Consider the following 17,128-nt stretch of genomic DNA (forward strand, 5'->3'; position numbering starts at 1 on the left):
CACTGTGTTGGAATGAGACCTCATTTCTGGCCAAACCTTGACAGAGAGATCTTTGTGCCTGCTGCCCATCAGGCCCATGGAACCTTGAGAGCAGGCTCCCATTAGGGAACAGGGCGAGTCCGGGGCTTGGATTCTCAAAAGCGGCGGTGTCAGCCAAACGACCTCTCAGACTTATTCAGCGCAACAGCAATTACAAGCTTGTACCGCGGTCTTTCGCGTCTTTTGTCGCGGCTTGGAAAACACTTGCCCATTCAGCTTGGAAACATGCATCTTGCTTTGGAAAACTTCCCGAGAAACATCAGCTGACAGGATTCCCTTCTTGTTTGGGGAGGAAGGGCAGGGCACTAAATGGAGTCGTCATTTTCAAAATGGAAGAAATCGAACTGGTCGAGTGCTGGATGGGTAGTTCACAAGACACTTTTATTATAAGTACAAGCTACCGCATTTTCCGCATTACAAGGCGCGCCTTCAATGAATGGCCTATTTTAAAACTCTTTTCATATGTAAAGTGCACCGCATTATAAGGGACATAGAACAGAAGCTACAGTAAAATATTAGATAAAGTAAAAATTTTAGATAAATATTTATTGGTTTTATTTTGATTTCATTTATTTGCCACATTGCCCAGCCAAATTTCAGACCAATCAAGTTTTGCTCTTCGGGTTGAGTAACACTCACCAAAAGTCTTACTCACTCTAGTTACTCACTCATCCCGCTTCTCCTGTTTTCTTCCTTGTTTGCCTCCTCCGACTGACTGACGTTATGCTTTGTTTTGTCACAAGGCCCTTAAAGTTCCTTTTTTTCGGCGAGTCACCCACAGGTCGGTTCATCGGATAACTGTTACTATTCTATCCGTCCTGAGGAGGGCGCCCCTCCGCGTACGTACGACTCGACAACCAACCCTTCGCTTCCTTGTCCTTCATCCTTTGCTCTTCTCTCGCCAGTCACTTTAAAAGCAAGCTAAAGGGAGGCCAGAGCTAATTAAAGTCATCTAGTCAGCACATTTAGATGTCTGAAAATGACCTTCAGACCTGTGAAAGGCTAGCAGAGAATGGATGAATTAAGGACGACAGGCCGGGTAAAAAAATGAGATTGCTTGTTATTTTTGGTGGTTTCACAGAAGCGCTCTTTAATTGCCTGTCTCTGGCAAATACTGTGTGTGTATACACACACGGACACATGCACACACATGGACACACACACACTCTGCTAGTCAATTTATACCTTTTAATCTGACAGCCCCACATTGTTCATTTCTGTCTGTGAGCGAGGAGATAAGGGGCTCAGGGATATGTGTTTATGTGTATTGTCTTTTTACACCACACGCATTCTATATATATATATATATATATATATATATATATATATATATATATATATATATATATATATATATATATATATATATATATATATATATATATATATATATATATATATATATATATATATATATATATACATACGTGTGTATGTGTGTGTGTGTGTGTCACATTTAAAACTTGAGGCATTAAATTACAAATAATGGAAATTCCTTTGATTTTTTAATGATATTATAAATGAATCAATGGAAAAAAACACTATGGAGCTGAAATTTCCAGCTGATGATTAAAGCATGTAACATTTCATACTGTTGTGATTCTGACATTTTTATGTAATTGCAGCTGGGCGTGCGAGATTTTGTGTACAAAAATGATCATTGTCCAAATTTTGGACGATATAAAACCATTACAATTACAATTTTTGAGGATTTATGACACTAATTTTCCTGCGATTTTTGCAATATTCCGTTGAGCGGTGGTCAAACTATATCAGCAAACTTAAAATTCTTTGTTGACTTGTGTTTCACCTCAAGACATTAGGTGGCAGTAGAGATCAGTTAATGACTATGTCTTAAAGTGTCACAGACTACAAAAATAGACCATAACATTTTTCTCATTTTTTTGTTTTGCTTTGTGGGTGTTAACCTACATATGTATGGATAGAACCAATGCCAAAATAAAGTATTCATAAAAATTATTACGCATTTGAAATCATTTACAAAATTGGACAAAAAATGCACTGTATATAGTTTGCAAAGTCTTTGCACGAGGATTAAGTAGTTAGTACTTTCTGTTTTCTAGATCACCAATCCATCATTCCGCCATTTTGATTCCTTATCACTAAATGAGCACATAACGATGAGTACCTAACGAGAGGTCATAGCTCGTGCCTGCATACTGGTTGAACTAAATTTAGCTGTGATGTTGTTGACGCCCCGTCACACTGAACGCTCAGCGCTTGTGGCTAATAGGATCACAGCCTCAGTCAGTCAGTCAGTGGAACCCTCATTTCCCACACTGTCTCACTGCCAAATTGGCTCCATTCGCCAGGCATAGGATCATCTTCTCAGATGATTTTCAAGAAGGCCTGTTTACTTTATTTTTTCTCTTTCTTTTAATATGCAGCTATTTGATCCTGAAAATTGCAATTTTGCGTTGCACTTCAGTGCTAAAGAGAAATGGCGACTGGCAAAGGTTATCAAGAGTTTTGCCATCACTTTGTAGAGGCATCCAGTTGACTTCATTTTCTTTCTTCTCAATGTGCATTTTTTTTGCCCCGTTTACTGCCATTGACGGCTGTAGACGCCAAATAGCTCTTAATTGGGTGAGCAGCGAATGAAGTCAATCCAGTACATTAAAAAGGATGGAAGAGTACTGATTCCAAGTATTGGTATTGGGCTGATACCTGGCCTTATTTATTTCGCAATGGTGGCCCATGCTACTAGTATTGGCCGATCACTAGGAGCAGTTTTGCGACCCCCCCCCAAAAAAAAAAAAAAATAAACATCTCTAAGGGAAGGGCGAGTACTGATTCCAAGTGTGTATATCGGACCAAAACTTGGCCTTATTTCAAGGTATTGGTGCTCAGTGACTACTGACCTGATGGATGCCAAGTCATATTTGTGCTCATAAGAAATTTTTCAAGTCATTTGAGGATGCCAGCTGGGCTTTCATGTTTTTGCCTCAGATGTTTCCGCTATAATTGCTTTGAAAACTTGCACACCCTTATCACAAATTGAACGTGTCAGTGACTTTTCACTTCATCATCAAAATCCATCAGCGGAAAAGCAGGCATGCCGGTTTTGGTTTTGTGGTGGCATCCATGTGCATCACATTCAAAGCATGCTTTTTGCATGCAATCTTAAAAAGGAAAACTGAAAAAAATGTATGCAATTTTTAACAGGAGTGAATAAAAGCCAGCACTGATTGTTAGTGTTCAAAGATGCCGGTAACCCATTATTGAAGCCGATATTCAATTTCAAAAGTGAAGAGAATTGTAACAGATACTACCTCCAACTCTTGACCATGACGAGATCTCTGAGCAAATTTTCAGATTGCAAATTTATTTACTTATTTTTCAAACTTGCTCATTTACAGCAACACCATGCCTTCAACACAGACTGAGCATGCCTGCACATTTAGAAGTAACTTGAGTTGATAGAATACAGCACCAACAAAACAGTGACATGCCCAATAGCGTTTACTCTTGGGAGGTGCCCCCTGGTGGCAAAAGATTGCGCTATGATGGCTAGTAAAAAAACAAAACAAACAAACTGCACATAAGCCACATTAGACTGTAAGCCGCATGGTTCAAAACATGAGAAAAAAGTAGCATCCTATACACTGATATATACGGTATTTGTTTATTCATAGATATGTTTGCTTTGAAATTTTAACAAGTAAATCAAAGCTGAAGTAACTTGCAGCTAGTTTTCTCCAGTAGTTTCCCCAAATATCAAGTGAAATGTTAACATTTCACTTATCTATATTTCAATTTCACATAAAATGTTCAGAGAGTTCCCATCTTCAGCAGTATCTATGAAATAGTTTCTTGATAAACTGCTCCTATGATTTAACACAGTTTTATATTGATATTTATCATCCGATAATTGGGCTAGGGGTCGTCGGGTCACTCATATAGGGTAAAAAGGTATGAGAAAGTACCTAATGATTCTTTTTGTGTCTTTGTAGGCCAGTGTTTGGAGTAAAAACATGCTAACGGAAGGCTTTGTGGCGGCCGCCGCTGCTACGAAGGCTTGAGTCAGGAAGTACCTAGCTTGCGCCTTCCTCCTATTTTTCCTGCTGACAGTCAACCTGCTCATGAAGGCGGGAAGCAGCAATCCATTCCAGAGGCCGCCATGTCCACCCGCTGAGTGCCTTTAGCCTCGGGCACTCGTGTCATGACTAGCCTTAAGCGACCACCAATGGAGTGCAGCGTCGGGGGTTCCGTCCCTGCCACCGATGAGTTTTACCCTCGCCAGATGCGCCTGGTCAACGGCGGCGCCGCGCCGACCCGTGCGGACAATCTCCACGGCGGCGTGAGCACAGGGGTCCCGAAGATGGGCGTACGGGCGCGCGTGGCCGATTGGCCGCCGAGGAAGGATGTTTCGCGGGCTTTGTGGCACCCCGCCCCGGAGTCCGAAATCCTGAGCGTGCCTCTGAAAAATCACATTAAATTAGGAGCGATCATTAGCCCTCACGACTCGTCCATGCTGCGAAACATCCACAATACTTTAAAGAATCGAACGCAGGCCCAGGCTAACAACTACTGCACGGATACTCGGTATTTGGCGCCGGGAGACTACAGGGGTCCCCCGCGGCGAAATCCGCAACAGAAACGAATCCGTCAGCGCAGCAACAGCGACATGACCATCAGCGAGATGGAAGCCGGCGGAGACAGCGAAGAAGATTGGGGTCCACCTCTTGGTACCAAGTGGTCCCCTCTTCACCGCGAGTACGGCAGCACGTCTTCGATAAACCAACAAGGCGGTGCTGGGGAGAGCTTCTTTGAAATGCTGAAAGGCTACCAAGAGGAAGTAGACCAGCGAAGCCCGGCTCCAGAGCAGCTGGAGGACATGCTGAATGTCCGGCCCAATCAGGCCACCCTGGACCTCTCGGAGAATAATTCCACCGACGGAACTCCTCCGAAACCTAAGGACAGGGAAAAACCTCCAAAGAGACGCACGAAATCCGAAACCGGAGGCGAGTCTATATTCCGTAAGCTTCGTAACGTCCGGGGCGAGTCCGACTCGCCGAGAACCGGATCGGATGTAGAGGACAGTCGAACGGAGGACATGGGGCCGGCGCCGAAGCCGTGGGTCTGCCAGAAAGGCTTCGCCCACTACGACGTCCAGAGCACGCTGTTCGACCTCAACGAGGTTCTTCACCTAAGGCAGAACGCGGGACGGCGCAAGAACAACACCACCACGGGGGCTTCCGCCGCCGCCGTGGCCTCGGCTACCTCCACCCTCTCATCCACCCACAGCCTTCAATACAGCTCCCCGAGCGATAGCCAGGAGGACCTCAACTCCAGAGAAAGTCCCGGCTTGGACTCCGGGGACGAACAGAGCAACGAGATGCTGCTCAGTTGCCCTTGCTTCCGAAACGAGATCGGAACGGACGCCATCGGGAGACACAGGTTGGGAACGAACGGGGCAGGATTTTACGGACTTGTGGGCGGTGTAGCCGGTAGTTCTGGGAACTTGAACGGGGACGGAAACTTGTACGAAAGCTCTGGAAGCACGCATTGCACCAATGCTGGAGTTGCCGTCCTGGAGGGACCGAAAGAAGGCTTGAGCACACTCAGCGAGAAGACCAAGCAGTACATCGTGGAGCACGTGGACCTTGGCGCTTACTACTATCGAAAGTTCTTCTACTTACGGGGTAAATTCATTTCATTTATATCCCCTTGAGAGTCTAAGTCCACTGTTGTGTCCATTTCGTCTCAGCCAGACAGCATAGTTAACTCATTCAGTCCCAAAGACATATTTCTACTTTTTGGTTGGGACTAAATGGTGTAATTTACTCAATGAATGCCAGGGACGTATTTTCATGTTTTTATTGAGAGTCTGGAAATTAAATCCCAGATACTTAAGTATTAAATCGATACTTAAGTATCTTGGATTGACTGTGCGGACTCTTAAAAAAAAGAGGAAAATACGTTCCTGGCATTGAATGTTGATTTGTAAAGTAATCCATTACTTTTGATAATCACACTTTTAATCCCAAAGACATTTAAAAAAATATTTGTAAGAGCCTAGACATTCAATCTCAGGTGCTTATTTACATTTTTTCAAATTATATTAAAGTGTTTGGCTAAAGGAAGTTCCAAAAATCTCTAGCGTAAACTAAGTTAGTCATTGATCTTAAATACTTAAGTACAAAAGTAATCATTACTTTAAGCAATCACACAATAATCCTAAAGGCATATTTTTTCAATTATATTTTAATTATATATTTGAATCATAGCCTTAAATTATATTTAATTATATTATTATTTGTAAATATATTCTTTAATATTCATAATGATTTATATTCATAATTATTTATTATTATTTATTTAAAAGAGCCTAGAGTCCTAGACATTCAATCCCAGGAATTTATTTACATTTTTTTTCAAATTATTTTTAAGATGTTAGCCAAAGGAAGTTCCACAGCTCGTATTAAATAAGTTAGTTATTTACCGTAAATAATTAAGTACTTAAGTAACTATTACTTTAGATGATAAAGTATTAAGTAAGTATTCAGGCATTTTTCAAGTGTTTCATACATGAGACATCATTGGAAAGGCTAGGATGTCCTCTATTGAGCACACTGGGACATGGTAGTGGCAAAAAATGTAGCCTAAACACTTTTGTCCATTGCATTGGACACAAATGTAAAAAATGTTGTTTCCTCTGCTTCAGAACACTGGAACTACTTTGGGATCGATGACGCTTTAGGGCCAGTGGCGGTTAGCTTGCGCAGAGAGAAGTTGGACGAAGACAAGGAGCATGGCCAGCAGTATAACTACCGTCTCATCTTCAGAACCAGCGAGGTCAGTCAAAATATTTGCTGTTATGTGGACAAACGTCCTTGGAAGTCAAATCAGCATATTGCGGGCCACATATAATGATGTGGCGGGCCGGATCTGGCCCCCGGGCCTTGGGTTTGACACCCGTGATTTAGAGCAGTGGTTCTCAAATGGGGGTAATAGTACTCCAGGCGGTACTAGTACCCCAGGGGGTACTTGAAGGAACTTCAGGCGGTACTTGAGATTTTAAATAAACCTTTAAATTGATTTTTTTTTTCCTGTGGACAAATATTTATTTATAATTTTTTCTATTTCAGAACAGGTCTGACACTTTATGTTGATTTTCTTGGGGGGGGGACAAATATTTTTTAATGATGAAGTTAATGATTTATTTTTGTGAACACATCTGTACTGTAACCTTAAAATAGGACACTTTGTGTTTATGTATTTTTCTGTGGAACTGGTCTGTCACTTTATAGTGATTATTTTTGTTAAAAAATGTGTTTTAATAAGTAAGTTATTTCTTTTTGACAACAGATTTCTTCTATGATCCAAAACAGGACACTTTTGGTTAATTATTTACTGTGGATCAATACAAATGAAGTTTGAAAGGGTCTCAAGTTGAATAAATCAGACACAGATGGCATGTTTTTATGTAAATTGTTTTAAATGCGAAAATCCTTTGCACTGATTAAGGGGTACTTGACTGAAAAGATATTTCACAGGGGGTACATCACTGAAAAAGGTTGAGAACCACTGATTTAGAGTGTCCAGGAATGTGGGAGGGAATGGAAGTGCCTGGAGAAAAGCCATGCAGGCACGGGGTGAACATGCAAACTGAACACAGGATAGAATCAAACCCGCGACTTCCCAGTTTAAAAAAAAAAACATTATTTCATTTTATTAAAAAAAATCAGATTATGCATGCTACCCTTGGCCACCCTTTACTGACATGTTACCCCCTGGCCAGCCCATAAAAAAATCCCTAGCTACGCCCCTGGTATTTTTTGCAAAAGCCCTTTTCTGCTCAAGTCATTTCATAGCCACACATTCTCAGACGGATCCGATAGGTTACCAGGCATGGGCTTGTTTGTTGAGTACAGGTGCTTGTTATTAACCCGCCCCCCCTGGAAGAACCATTTTTCGTCTGCCTCCCCAAAGATGGCGAACACAGGTCCATTGTGAACACTACCCGCACTGGAGAGCGTATTTGAGCGGCGTATGATAACAAAGTGATCCCGCAGCATAGCACAATGCAGACTCTGTATACTGAGATTATTTAGACGCCCACTTGGAACCTTATTTCCTCTTGAACGGCCGTCTTCTGTTGTTTTAAGTCAATGAGGTATTTTTCTGATCTTCAGGGAGGAGAAATAAAACGATCTACAGATTTTTGGGGCGCATTCATTCTGCGCTCACATTCCTCGCTTTCATTTCTTCCCCCGTTCAGCTCACGACACTCAGAGGTTCTATCTTGGAGGATGCGCTGCCGTCCACCTCCAAACATGGCACCGCTCGCGGACTGCCCGTTAAAGAGGTCCTGGAGTACATCCTTCCAGAACTTGATCTGTCCTGCCTCCGACTAGCCCTCAACACCCCCAAAGTAACAGAGCAGCTGATGAAACTGGACGAGCAAGGAGTAAGAGTTCTTCAAAATGGCAACAGGAAGTACCTGTGATTACAGTTTTGAAGAACTTGCCGGTGTTTGTTTTTACTCCCAGCTGAGTTTCCAGGTCAAGGTGGGGGTGATGTACTGCCGGGCCGGCCAGAGCACCGAGGAGGAGATGTACAATAACGAAATGGCCGGCCCCGCCTTGGAGGAGTTCCTGCAGCTGCTGGGGGAGAAGGTTCGCCTCAAGGGCTTCACCAAGTACAGAGCCCAGCTGGACACCAAAAGTAAGCACTCGCACCGCCTTTTCGGAACATTTGAACTTTCAGTGCCGAGTTCCTGTGCGGATGACAACGACGCGTAGCTTACTATCATCTACCTTATTTTCCGCACCATAAGGCGTACCTAAACGCCTCCAAATTTCTCAAAAGCCGACAGTGCGTTATACAGTACGTAAGGTTTTCGTTTTGGGGGACAAAAAATATGAATAAAAAAATTGCCATGAATATTTTTCAATTTGTTCCTCTGCATTTCAGTTATAAAAATATTTTTTTACAATTAAAATTTTGATAAAACCCTGTTTGAAGTTTTGATATGATATTAATGCTTGAATTTTGAAAAAAATTTCCTGAAAACGTGAGTTTTTGTAAAAGAAAGCAAGATTGTATCAAATAAATCCTCCAACCTTTATTAAATCAACAAAACAATATATTTTAAGGTTTTTGGGTTGCAATTTGATTTAAAAAAAATTGCATTTAATGGAATTATATTCTTTTCCACTCTTGATCTTTGGCGTACAAGCTACAATCTACAATTTTAATGTTATCAAGAGGTTTCTCCGATAGTACTTTCCATAAATCATCTTTATGCTTAATTTATGATAGTCTATTAATAAAGTTTGACTGACTTATGTCAGTTAGCGCAGCTTCATCTCCTGGACGCATAACACAACTCTAACCACTACTTTAGCTTCTATTCTATGTGCCTTATAATGCGGTGCACCTTATATATGAAAACTTTTAAAATAATCCATCTATTGAAGGGTCGCCTTATAATAGGGTGCGCCTTATAGTGCAGAAAATACAGTAGACCAGGGGTCCCCAAACATTTTCTCGTGAGGCCCAAATAACTTTTCCCTTCTCTGATGGGGGCCAGGATTTATTGTTTTCCAGGAAGCCACACATAATGTAATATTAATAACCCTTTCTGGTATCTTGAGAGGAAAAACATAGAAAATAAGTCATAACCGTAAAGAAACACTATATATAAAATAAATAATATCCAAATAACCCCTTAGATTTTTCCTTAAAAAAGATTATGGACCCTAAAGCAACACTCAAAACTTAAAGAATGCAATGTGTGAACTGTATTAAGAGTAATGCAACCAATGTCTTTTGATGCATTTGCCTTTTCATTTTTCTTTTTTTTTTTCACTCCCTCCAGCCGACTCCACTGGCACACACTCGCTGTACACCTCCTACAAAGATTACGAGCTCATGTTTCACGTGTCCACTCTGCTGCCTTACACGCCTAATAATAAGCAACAGGTAAATCTTTACTTGTTTATTCTTTATCGGCTGATCTCTTCACACCTTTCTGACAAAAACGTGTGTGTTTTTGATGACCAGTTACTTAGAAAGCGCCATATTGGGAACGATATCGTGACCATCGTATTCCAGGAGCCCGGCGCACATCCCTTCACCCCGAAAGCCATCCGCTCGCACTTTCAACATGTTTTTCTTGTGGTGAGGGTGCATGATCCCTGCTCAGAAAACACCTGCTACAGGTAGGTCCTTTTCGTGAATCGAGTTCATCTTTAGTGTGTTAATCCTTAGGCGTACAGTGGACCCATATTTGTCACGGTTTCAGACCCACCTCCAATTGAGGGGAAGATGGGACAAAAAGTAAAAATGTGTTAATTAATTTGTTAATTTGATAACTTCTTTGTTTTCATGTACCGGTACAATAAATACCTTTTACTCATTAATTACTGCATTTATATGCTTGACGAAATCAGCCGATACTGAATTAATTAAGTACTAAAGTGAAGAATTTGTATGCCTTTTGAGCATGCAACCTTGAGGCTGACAAAATGATTGATGTATGATGGCCAGCTATAAATAAGTCCATATTCCGAGACATAATAATTCCAAGAATGTCCCATTATTTCATGCTTTGTAATAACCCCGTAAGCTCCTCACCACTCAGCCGTGCATCAAGACAAAAAGCATAGTCTGGAAGGCATGGGTCACAAATAAAGTAAATGCTGTGGCCATCATCTCTTCCTTCTGGTCTGATATTTGGTACGGTTATGTTCCTTACTCCACGCACAATAATGACGGCCTTGGAGTTCATTTATTTCTTTTGAAAGAAGCAAATTTGTTTGCAAGAAAAACAATGAATGTTTTATATATATATATATATATATATATATATATATATATATATATATATATATATATAGTTTTAAGTTGTAATCGCTCCATTCACCACTAGGTGGCTGTCATGGGTTCAATTGCGCTTTCTCCTATTTTCAATGTTGTTTCAAAGCAGTGTTTCTCACTCATTAAACATTGGAACTACATTTGTATCTTTAAGCATATTTTATTCAGCAACGCCACAAGCTAGATTATGTGAATTGGTTTTATTTCTTGCTCGTCTGCTGGAAAATTGCATCACTAATAACAATGCATCATAATACTTAACAAAATAAAGGTATACGACATTTTGCAAAGAGTTACCGTGACATCATTTAGTAATAAGTTGGTTCATGTTCTAATTAACTCGCTCTTAATTTGAAAAGAAAACTGTACTGTTCCTGTCACAGCTTTTGCCTTGAGTAACACTGTTAAAATCTCACATACCATCTGAAATTCCTTCATGTACCCCTAGGGGTACACGTACCCCATGTTTGAGAACCAACGTAACCCTAAATTTTTTGCATATTTGCACATGCTGGAAGGACTCAAATCAGTTTGCCACTTGTGCGATATTTTGTCCAATCCTTTGATTTTTACATCAAAGGGGAAGCAGAGAAGACACTAGGGAGCTGAAATTTCACCCAGATGGTGTTAAGAGTGTGCCATAAGAAAATGATCCAAAAATGGAGAAAATACTGCACAAGGGTTAACTGTCACCCCTTCGAATAAACACAACTTTTTTGTACACATTGTCGCCTCTGCTCCTCCCTTCGCTCCTATTACCTTTTTTCCTCATGGCCGCCGGCGCCCCCTCGCACGCACTTTTCCCTCCCTCGCCGGCTAATTCCTTTGCGAAGACTGGCTCTTTGACAATAGATGCGTCCGCCTTCCTTTTACTCCACTTTGCCTTTGGGCAGCGTGAGCCCGAGTGGTCTGAAGGAGTTAGCGGCATGCGCATGAAGAGCTCACTTGAGCCAGACTCAAATGTGATTGGGAAGGATTGTGCAAGGGGAGAGTTTCCCACAGCCCTGCGAGACTACTTCAGGAACGGACGGGTCAAACTTGCCGTCTGCTTTGGAACATGTCGAGATCGGACGAGATTTTTGGGGGAGATTTCTTTCTTTTTTTTTTTTGACTGACTAATGGATGCATTAATTCATGTTTTGGAAAGTACTTTTTTGGGTTTTTAAATATAAAAAGGGTGATATTCTGGTTCTCCTGGTTTGCATCGTGGATGAAACTGAGAGGTGTGGGACAATAGTGGAACTACCCCACCCGGAGGTGCTCACACCTCCTTTTGCCTCGGATGCCTTTCACAGATAACGTGCAAACAAAGAATTTTCTCTAGATAATCCAAGTGAGTTCTAACTGTAGCTTTGTCACTTGCAAGCAGAAAAACTCTGAAATGCCGGTAAGTCATTTTTGATGCAATGTTTTGGATTCACGACAAGGATTTCTACAGATTACATTCACCCACAAATGAATTCCGTGCGACACTTGCTAGGTTTCAATTCGTCAAGTCATCTGTTTGGTAATAGCTTGTTTTCGGGATTCGATGACGGGTCACACCGGGACAGAACGCAGCATCAAAGGAGCGACCCGGGGGCCAGCGGGGTGCTAATCTGCCGCTTTCAACCGCTGCCCCATCGTCACACTGGGCTGCGAAGACAGATTGCGTAACTGGCTCTTTTGTGTCGGAAACGAAGGCTGTTTGCTAGCCGCAGCCACAGTGGCACTCGTCCAAAGGCGAGCAGCGCAGAGAGTGGCAGGTTGTCAACACTGGCTGCTGCCCTGTCAACCGAGATGGGATGTATAGTATTTATATCCCGGCTTTAGTCAGGCGTACTTTGCGACATTCCTCCTACTGCCAATGGCTGTGTTTAATGAAGTGGATGCAAACTTGTCACAAGTGTCATATCCACTTATTCCACGATGCTTTTTTTTTTCCACGACACTGACACTCACTTTCTCTACTAGTGACAGTTTTTATTGTAGGCACCGTTTGGATTTGTCTACTTGCCATAGTCTTGAAACCTTTGGGTCAAAAATAACTCAATTATGAGCCGAGATTTCTCAATTTGACCCTCGTGTGTCCTATTTATGGACAAATTCTTCCACATTCCACTTATCATATTTTAGCCAATGGATAGCACACTCGTGTATATAAGTGGTCATGCCATGTTGAACTTTGACATGTTGTCACCGTTTGGGTGAAATTTCAGCTCCCTGGTGTCTTCTTTCAATGCTTTCCCTTTGGTGTGAAAGGCCCATGATGTAAAGCTAAAAAGATCAATGGACTGAACAGAATACCACACAGGCATTACTGGACAAAATTATTATTTTTGTAAAAAAAAAACCTATTTAGGTAATTTAGCAGTTAGTCATTTCAAACCAATTTTGGGGTTAAATCAATGACCCACAATATTGGGTTAAATGAACAACTAATATAGCCAGCCCATTTGGAGCGATATTTTATACAAAACAACCCAAATTTGGAGGATGAAATGAACTTTTAGGTTCATTTTTGTAGGAGTTATTCACTTTCATAAAATGTTTTGGGTGAAATTAATAACCCAAAAAGTTGGGTCAAACAAAGACAGCACTAATTGTAGGGTTCTTTGGTACAAAACACTTTAATATTCATTTGACAAATTTTGGGGTGAAATGTATAACCCAAACAGTTGGATCAGATTATTAACCGACAAAACGATCCTAATTTTAAGAATGTGCTACATATTCTACTCACAAGTAATTATGCACTTGCACTTTGCTGCTTACCACTACGGATTGAGAAGAACGGTGCAGAAAATGGATGATTGGCAGTCAAATGAATAAAGCCTTTGTTTTCTCCACAGTGTGGCAGTTAGCCGCTCCCAGGACGTACCCCCGTTCGGCCCACCCATCCCAAAGGGCGTGACCTTCCCCAAGTCTTCCGTCTTCAGGGACTTCCTGTTGGCGAAAGTCATTAACGCCGAAAACGCAGCCCACAAGTCGGACAAGTTTGGCGCTATGGCGACGCGCACGCGGCAGGAGTACCTGAGGGACTTGGCCGAGCGTCACGTGACCAACACTCCAGTCGAGCCCACCGGGAAGTTCCCCTTTATTTCCCTGGCGCACAAGCGGCGGGAGAAAGTGCGGCCGTACAGTGGGGCGGAGCTCCGAAGCCTGGGCGCCATAACCTGGCAGGTTCACGCTGAAGACCAGGTGGCTGGCGCCGAACGGGAATGCCTCTTGGCCATTTCCAACGACTTTGTGATCCTCCTGGATCAGGAAGCCAAAGCCGTTGTTTTTAATTGTGCGACCCGCGACGTGATCGGTTGGTCAACCGGAAGTCCCGCCTCCCTGAAGATCTTCTACGAGCGTGGTGAAAGCGTGTCACTTCGTTCCATCAATAACAACACGGAAGATTTCGGAGAGGTGGTCAAGAGACTAGAGGTCAGTCGATTTTTTTTAATATATATATATATATATATATATATATATATATATATATATATATATATATATATATATATATATATATATATATATATATATATATATATATATATTTATTGTGTTTTTCCTCCACTTAGCTGTTGACCAAAGGCAGTCAGACGGCAGAGATGACGCTGCGTAGGAACGCCTTGGGCCAGCTGGGCTTTCACGTCAATTTCGAAGGCATCGTGGCTGAGGTGGAGCCGTACGGCTACGCCTGGCAGGCAGGGTTGAGGCAAGGGAGCCGACTGGTGGAGATCTGCAAGGTCGCCGTGGCGTCGCTGTCCCACGAGCAGATGATCGACCTGCTCAGGACATCGGTCACTGTCAAAGTGGTCATCATACCTCCTCACGAAGACTCCACACCACGCAGGTAGAACAGACATATATACTCGTTTTTTTTTTTCAGTTTTAGACTAACCTGCAACATGCTGTAAAAAGTAGATAAGAGATGTTGAAAGTTGATTCATATTTCTTTTTTCTTATGTTAAAAAGGACACAGTAGATTTATACAACTTTTACAGATAATAATCTTATTAAGCACGTGGGGGAGCACGAAAGATTTTCTCTTTGCAAAAATACTCGAGAAGCACTGGTGTAATGTGCTCCCCTGGCACTAGACTGCAATAAGCAATCACGTCCACTAGGAGGCATATACTTCATGAATGCTAGAATCTAGACTCTAGAGGTCATCCTTTCCAAAACGATTTATACCGTAACATTTTATTTCTACAGAGGCTGCTCAGAAATCTATCACATGCCTCTAGTGGACTACAAGAACCACAAGGAGGGAATGCCGTATGAATTGAAGTTCCCCTTCCGCCCCGCCACCAACAGCAACACCAAGTGGCCGAGAACATCCTCCAGCCCTCAGACGCGGCCCGCGGGCTCAGGCGGCACGCTCATCAAGGCCCCTCCCCCGGATTTCGGCAACTCCGCTGCCATGCCGCGCAGCGTGTCCAGTGATGGGCGGCCCGTCGTTCCCAAAAGGTTGCCTATAAGCGCAAAGAGAGAAAGATCAAAGATACAGTTTTACTGTACCTGACCGCTTTGTGGCGCCATCTTTTTTCCTGGCAGGTATTCACCCGGAAATGAAAACTATGCCCTGGCTTGTTCAATCGTGATGGGGCGCACGCTTCACAACACAAACTCCCCTTCTGCCCTCCTCTACACTGACAACATGAGCTCCAACCACTGGAGGCAGAAGTCCATGCCTGAGGGGTAAGTTCATCAGGTGGAAAATTTAAAACATGTTTATGGAAAAACAGGATGTTTGAGGAGTTTTGGAGGTTCCACTTAGTGAGGAAGGTCACCAGACGTTTGTCTTCCCTGCTTTTGTCACAAAGATATTTTGAACACGATCAAAATATCCTTGCAACAAGAGCAAAGTCTGACGACCTCTGTCAACATTTTAAGGTCAATCAAGCCCTGCCATAAGTCGCCCAGAGGTCACCAGACGTTTGCCTGTACTGCTCTTTTCCCAAAGACATTTTGAATGCGTTCAAAATTCCCTTGCAACAAGAGCAATGTCTTGCAACATTTCACGGTCAATCAAGGCTGCCAGAGGTCGTCAAAATGTCACCAGAGGTCACCAGATGCAGACCTCTACTGCTGTTTCTGGCTCTCTTCTGTCTTCTCTGGGGTCCTTTGAGGGTGCCAGAAGTCGACAAAAGATCGCCAAAATGTCACGAGAGTAGACCAGACATCTGCCTGTACCGCTCTTTTCGCAAAGGAATTTTGAACACACTCGAAGTTTCCCAGCAACAAGAGCAACTTTTGGCAACATTTTGGCAACCTCTGGTGAACGTTTGATGTCCTCTGGAGTCCGTAAAACACTTTTTCCACTCAGGGGCGAACAAAGGTGAATATGTCCAAATTTAGCGGCTCGTTTGCTCTCAGGATTCATTCAAGGTCGACGAAAGACTGCCAAGGGGTCGCCAAAATGTCGTCAGAGATCACCAGACGTTGCTCTTGTTGCAAGAACAAAATGTTCAATTCATTTTGCCGACCTCTGACTTGACTTGAGAGAGAAAGAGCCGCTAACTTCACAGACAATTGCCAGCGTTCACCCCTGAGTGGAATAGAGTCTTTGAGGTCAGTCATGGTCGCCAGAGGTCACCAAAATGTCACCAGAGGTCACAAAACTCCACTTGTGTTACAAATGCAGTACAGTACAAATATCTGGTGACGGGTCAACATTTTGCTGACCTCTGGCGACCTTGAGCAAACCCTTAAGAGATCAAAAGAACCGCTGTGATAGGTGCTTAGTCAGGATCTAGTTGTAAATACTCATGGCGCCTCTCTTGCAGGTTTAACAACAACAACTGCCAGTCCCCTGTGTCGTCCGCGCGACTGTTGCCAGGTGACAGCGCCGGCGCCGTCAAAATGGGCTCCAGCACTGGAGCTGCGTGGTCCCGAAATGGCGAGAGCGAGGCAGCAAGTAGACAGGGGGAAAAAAACTCTCAAGGTAAGTTCAAGTCTCTTGTGTTGCAGTAGGGGGAGGAAAAAAAAAATTCATTTGCTCCATCAGGGAAAATTTCTCCTTCTGATGTGTCAGAAACTTCCAAGACGCTCATTCCTCGACTTCAGCCGCCAGGGCAGAGTGGACACATTTCACCTAACAAGAGCGCTAAGGTGAGGAGAAAATGTGGAAATTTCTGATTTAGCCCACTGTAAAAGGTGAATGACGAGGAGAAAATTCTTTATTCGAGCAATTATGTTTTCTGTATGGCCATAAAAGTAGATTCCTTGGGAACATGCTGTATGTTCTGCTTTTTTTTTTTAATTA

The 17,128-nt window shown here is 42.6% G+C and overlaps 1 protein-coding gene across 4 annotated transcripts in view; it reads left to right on the forward strand.

The window, feature by feature from the left end:
- The window catches only part of LOC148412619 (signal-induced proliferation-associated 1-like protein 1), a 47,012-nt gene that overhangs the window by 19,633 nt on the left and 10,251 nt on the right, over positions 1 to 17,128 (forward strand). For 2 of the 4 annotated variants that reach the window (XM_088433494.1, XM_088433495.1), the window contains exons 2-13: positions 4,014 to 5,705; positions 6,728 to 6,858; positions 8,285 to 8,473; positions 8,556 to 8,730; positions 9,887 to 9,990; positions 10,072 to 10,229; positions 13,719 to 14,298; positions 14,439 to 14,713; positions 15,076 to 15,330; positions 15,418 to 15,561; positions 16,650 to 16,807; positions 16,871 to 16,974. In XM_088433494.1, coding sequence (XP_088289620.1) covers positions 4,223 to 5,705; positions 6,728 to 6,858; positions 8,285 to 8,473; positions 8,556 to 8,730; positions 9,887 to 9,990; positions 10,072 to 10,229; positions 13,719 to 14,298; positions 14,439 to 14,713; positions 15,076 to 15,330; positions 15,418 to 15,561; positions 16,650 to 16,807; positions 16,871 to 16,974 — 3,756 coding nt within the window. In that variant the 5' untranslated portion in view covers positions 4,014 to 4,222. The remainder of the gene's footprint in view (positions 1 to 4,013; positions 5,706 to 6,727; positions 6,859 to 8,284; positions 8,474 to 8,555; positions 8,731 to 9,886; positions 9,991 to 10,071; positions 10,230 to 13,718; positions 14,299 to 14,438; positions 14,714 to 15,075; positions 15,331 to 15,417; positions 15,562 to 16,649; positions 16,808 to 16,870; positions 16,975 to 17,128) is intronic. The other 2 variants (XM_088433496.1, XM_088433497.1) reach the window with 1 other exon arrangement.

This window comes from Hippichthys cyanospilos, chromosome 14, assembly GCF_059441005.1.
Source record: "Hippichthys cyanospilos isolate Australia breed blue-spotted pipefish chromosome 14, RoL_Hcya_1.0, whole genome shotgun sequence".
In the NCBI taxonomy this organism is placed as follows: domain Eukaryota; kingdom Metazoa; phylum Chordata; class Actinopteri; order Syngnathiformes; family Syngnathidae; genus Hippichthys; species Hippichthys cyanospilos.